The sequence below is a fragment of the Octopus bimaculoides genome, chromosome 9 (genome assembly GCF_001194135.2).
Source record: "Octopus bimaculoides isolate UCB-OBI-ISO-001 chromosome 9, ASM119413v2, whole genome shotgun sequence".
In the NCBI taxonomy this organism is placed as follows: Eukaryota; Metazoa; Mollusca; class Cephalopoda; order Octopoda; family Octopodidae; genus Octopus; species Octopus bimaculoides.
In genome coordinates this window covers 20,810,088-20,815,602 of record NC_068989.1, presented here as the reverse complement: position 1 = coordinate 20,815,602, position 5,515 = coordinate 20,810,088, and the positions used below count along the sequence as shown (strand labels likewise).

General features: G+C 35.5%; 1 protein-coding gene across 1 annotated transcript in view; it reads left to right on the top strand.

The window, feature by feature from the left end:
* LOC106878556 (cholinesterase 2) overlaps nucleotides 1-654 on the top strand; it is a 20,609-nt gene extending 19,955 nt beyond the window's left edge. Inside the window, exon 4 of the mRNA XM_014927800.2 lies at nucleotides 470-654. Within this exon, the coding sequence (XP_014783286.1) occupies nucleotides 470-576 (107 nt within the window). The 3' untranslated portion in view covers nucleotides 577-654. The remainder of the gene's footprint in view (nucleotides 1-469) is intronic.
* The last annotated feature ends 4,861 nt before the right edge of the window (nucleotides 655-5,515 follow it).

The following is a 5,515-nucleotide window of genomic DNA, read 5'->3' as shown; positions in this document are numbered from 1 at the left end:
GGCCGTTTCCTCTCTTTTTCTCTTCAAATATACTTTATCTAGGACTACGTTATCTAATATATTCGGCCTGCTTTACGACGATGTGGTTTGGTTGCAAAGGAATTTGGTTGCTATTTCTTGATATTTATATTGACAATGTGCACTCTCTCTTTCTCTCTCTCTCTCTCTCTCTCTCTCTCTCTCTCTCTCTCTCTCCCTATATATATATATATATATATATATATATACATATCTCTTTCTACCTGTCTATCTATCTATCTATCTATCTATCTATCTATCTAGCTAGCTAGCTAGCTAGCTATCTAGCTATCTATCTAGCTATCTATCTCTCTATCTCTGTCACACACATACATATATTAATGTATGTGTTATAGAATATACTTACAACATAACATACAATTATCTCGTATTATGGCAATGAGCTACAACTCATTAACAAAAGATTATTTTATTCCATTTTATTTTTCAGTACTAACAAGTGGATCACAGAATATTTGGACTTTCCAGAGAAGAATTCTCACCTCTTTTACATCCCTGTCTTTCTCTTTGATATTGCTTGGCAATTTTTTGTTTTAATGCTCATTTAATATTTATCACTCTATATTGACATCTCTGTTTTATTTCATAAAATAAATGATTTTGTTATGTTTGGTTCATTCGTATATATCAAATCAATTTCTTTATACACACACACAAACACACACACAGAAACACACACAAACAAACACACACTGCACTCTCTTCTCTCTTCGGCGAATGATGGTTCAGTAAAGCACATTTGTTAAATGCTCTGAGTTCGATGCTCTGCCATGTTGTTTTATTCAGACATATTCGGGATTTTCAGAAACGGTTGCCGATGCTGCAATAGCGGTGTCTGTCATCTGGGGGCAAAATTAGACCCGGCTCTCTGCTGAACTGTTTTCTCCCTCACAGTGTTGATCCTGGCTGCCTCAAAGTCGGAGATAGGTTGACAGCAACAGCATCTCCACCGAGTACTATCCTTGTGACCAAGTTTATCTTTCAGAATTTCAAACAGGCCTTTAGAGTGTCATTATAAAGGAGCAATGGCGGAACATATATAGCGCTTTAGATATGCGAGTGTCTTCCATGATAAGGAAACTCTCTTTACCTATAGAATGTTACAGCTTTTAAGGACCTGTGTTGGGGTCTTTGTCCTATCATTTGATGTTACGAGTTGAACGAAAGCAGCGGGGTGTCTAGCCATCTGATATGGCGCCTGTAGAGTATCCATGTTTTACAACCATATGTGAAAGAGGTACTGCTGCCTGGTACACGTTGATCTTTGTGACCAGCCAGATGTCATGGTCTCTCTACCGTTTGTGCTGGAATCTACCGAAAGCTGAGTTTGCCTTAGACAATCGTTGGCTAATCTCTTCGTCCAGTTGGGCATTGTTTGATAGGATGCTTCTCAGGTAGCAGAATTTCGGCACATCATTTAGAAGGTGGAAGAGGGGACAGAAAGTCAAAGAGATAGAAAAAGTAGGTGAAGCGTCAGTAAAAAAGGGTGGACGAACAGAGAATAGAGAAGTTATTTAAACATGTGTACCCCTGTGGTCAGCGCTTATAGGGGATACAATCCCTTCTAGATTGACTTAAGTTGAGGTGGGTTTGAAATTTTGAAATTTACATTAAAGAGTAAAGAAGTGGGGTGTACAGTGCATACACATTAAGATATTACATATCAGGAGAGACGAATAGGAAAGAAGTGGAAAGGGTGGAAATATATGATAAGGTCATCGAATAGTAATTAACTTTTAAAAAATATATAAACATAATGAAGACGGTGATGATGATCTTTTCTACGAAAGGCACAAGGACTGAAATCTTAGACAAAATCTTAGGCTAGTCGACTACACCGATTTCACAGCTCAAAGAGTACTTATTTTATCGACCACGAAAGGATGAAAAGCAATGGCGACTTCGGCGGCATTTGAATTCAGAACGTAATGTCGGAAGAAATGCCGCTGAGCAACAACAACAATAACAACAACAAAAACAATAATAATACTAATAATACTACTAATCCTTTCTGCTATAGATGCAAGGCCTGAAATTTTGGAGGGGGGAGCTATTTGATTGTACTGATACCAGTGCTCATTTGGTAATTATTTTATCGACTCCAAAATGATGAAAGGCGAAGTCAACCATGGTGGGATTTGAACTCTGAACGTAAAGAGCCGGAATAAATATCGCTATGCATTTTTGTTCTTCTTTTAAACTAGCAGTGGGCGACAGCTGGTCTTCTATAAACAACCCTTGCCCGGACTTGTATATCCGATAGTAACTTTCTAGGTGCAATCCAATGGTCATTCATGACATAAGGGGTCTTTATCCTTTTATGTTGGACTGTCTCTGTATATAATACAAAGCCTATCGACGTGATTTTTTGTGTGTGTAAAATGTGTAATTCTTTATGATTACATACTAAATGTCTAAAATATGTAGGACTTGAGACAATGTTAATATGAACGTAAAAAATGCAATTAAAAGTATATATCGGTATAGTCACTTGTGTGGGTATACTGTTTTCTTCTCTAGAGAGCTTTTGGATTATAAGTGCCGTTGTTAAAGAGGTTAGCAAACCTTCATTTCGTTATACTATTCCCGTGTAGAAGGAATGTATCCCAGATTTTGAAGTATTCAGATGAATGTTTGAAGTGACTTTTGAATACAAGTTAAGAACGTTTAAAGAAAATTTGATAAGTTTGAACAAAACCTCTTGCACTATGATCGTATTCTAACATAAGTTTTCTTTATATTATTTACTTTAGAAGATTTATTTACTTGTAAGGTGTGCCATTGTGTGTTCGTATGTTATTTTCAGATAACATTACGAGGTGGTGGAAAGAGATGATGGAGAGATAGTGTACAGGAATGACCTCAATATATTTTATAAAGAAGGGAGTGTCGCATGGAAGTTGTTTTTAAAATTTATTTATTTCTGTGTGGCGTATGATAATATATATCTATTAAACATGTCACGTTACTGAAAGTAGGGTTTGGGGATTCGCATGAACCGTATTCTTGCAAAACAATGCATGTGTTTTTCTTTGTCGCCCGTTAACTTCAGTTAAAAGCACCAGGATAAAAGCCGTATTTTATTTTTAAAATACCAAAATAGGAAGAAGACATAGCCAGTGAGGAATGTTAAACATCCTCAAGAGATTGACAACATTATAGAATATTATGTATATGTAGTGCAGTATTGCGTCGTTTTTGTTTCGAATGAATTTTACATTACTCGCCCCATCACAAAAAAACAAAACAAAAAAAAACAGAAGAATGACCAAAGGTAGGAGTGACAAAAACTTTAGAAGATGGAGTGGAGAAGCGTGATAAAAATAGTTGAGTGACGGAGGGTGAAGTGTGACAGAAATAATCGAATCGCGGTTTGACTTACTCTATATTATGTATTTACTTCCTCTATATTATGTTCTTAATTCAAATATGAGCGAGTCTCAGTTTCACATTTCATCCTTTCCGGCTCAATAACATTACTATGGGAATTCGATCAACTACACTCCAAAAATAAATATGGAAAGACATCATTCGATTTTTTTGTTTTTTGTCTGCAGAAGTCGACCAGATACATGGAGTGAATGGAACTATTGCGGCTTTTTTTTCAACAAATTTTATTCAACAAAAGCAACAGTATTTAACAAACACATCTTTAAATGACGGTCTGACCGTCTGCAAAGCAAATGGGAAGCAGCAATTGAAGTAGATGGTCAATATGTTTCGGAGTAATCATTTAAAGATGTTTCTGTTTCATATTGTTATTGTTTTTGTTGATTACAATTTGTCGAAAAAAGCCACAATAATTATGCACCAACCCAATACATTATCTAATGAGTGTAATATGTGTGATTTGATTGAAATTTGATTGAAATTTATTTCTAGCTGGTGCCTTAAATATGCCCGAACAAATTAAGAATAAATATGCACGTCATCGTTTTAAATCTTTCTGTTCACCCTGCATATGACATTTTATTTTTTTTATCAGTTGACTGTTATTAGTGAACGGTTTCTACGCCGGTATTATAAGCAAAACAGTTGATTTTTGTTAGGTTCGTGGCTTACAGGGGTACTTTTGACTGAGGAAGCACAACAACATCGAAACAACGAATGTCCCTGAATCCCTTATATTAATGAATCGAGTGTTTTATAAATACATATTTGTTGTAAAGGTAAAGCTGTTCTTCTTGACGAAACACAATAGCGATTAGAATATTCTTGTTCGAATATGACGGAACGTATTAAGAATAAATTTGCAAGTCATCATATAATCTATAGTTCTATGTTTCTGCCATTCATCACACGCTAGCGTTATGTGTTGATTTTTATCACTGCCTTAAGCTTCACATTTGGAAGATGTGTATAGCCAATTAGAGCGATCATTATATTTCAGGGGTGCTTTATGCTTATCGACTACAGGAGGAATAATAACATTAATTTTGGCAAGATTTGAAATCAGATCATGAATAGACATAATTAAATGCTGAAAGCCATTTTGTCAATAGCTCTATTGAATCCACTAACTTCTCATTTAAGCATTATGGAAAGATTTCAGTGTATCACTTTTAATGGTCACATAACTAATTAGGAAGCTGTTATTTCTTATTGTCGTTCATTGAAATATTCATATTCCTCGTAAAGGTGGGAAACAGGTAGAATCGTTGGCTCGCCGAACAAATTGCATAGCGGTATTTCGTTTGTCTTTATGCTCTGAGTTCAAATTCCGCCGAGGTTTACTTTGTCTTTCATCCTTTCGGGATCGATAAAATAAGAACCGAAAAGGTGATGAGCTGGCAGAAATGTTAACACGCTAGGTAAAATTCTTAGCAGCATTCCATCCGACTTTACATTCTGAGTTCAAATTCCGTCGAGGTCGTTTTTGTCTTTCACCCTTTCGGGGTCGATAAAATAAGTACCAGTTAATGACAGGGGTCGATGTAACCTACTTACCCCCACCCCGAAATTGGTGGCCTTGTGCCAAAATTTGAAACCAATAAAAGTAGAACAAGTTTAACAGTGGAGCCGGTCAAATCAACAATTCTCTTCCCACAAAATTTCAGGTTTTGTGACAACAGAAATTTTTTCTCACACACCCGCAAAGAAATAAAATTTCTACCAGTAAACAGATAAAATTAGTTATTCATTTCACATCGAACAAATTAATAAATTTGCTAAATAAAATTTATATTTATTTTCTTTTTATATTTCCCTTATCTCATTAAAATTAAAATTCTCTCTATTTTCTTCTTTCTTTCTCTCTGTCTTTCGAGCACGCCGAATCTACTTTATATCAGCTAAATATTATTTACTTCCAATGATTTTTCTGTCTATAACCTACTTATTCTGTTCTTTCAATCTGTACTCCACAAATACTTCATTATCAGTTTTTATTTGTTTCTTTGCCCTTTACTAAATGTGTGCGCATGTGTGTGTGTGTGTGTGTGTGTGTGTGTGTGTGTGTGTGTGTGTGTGTGTGTGT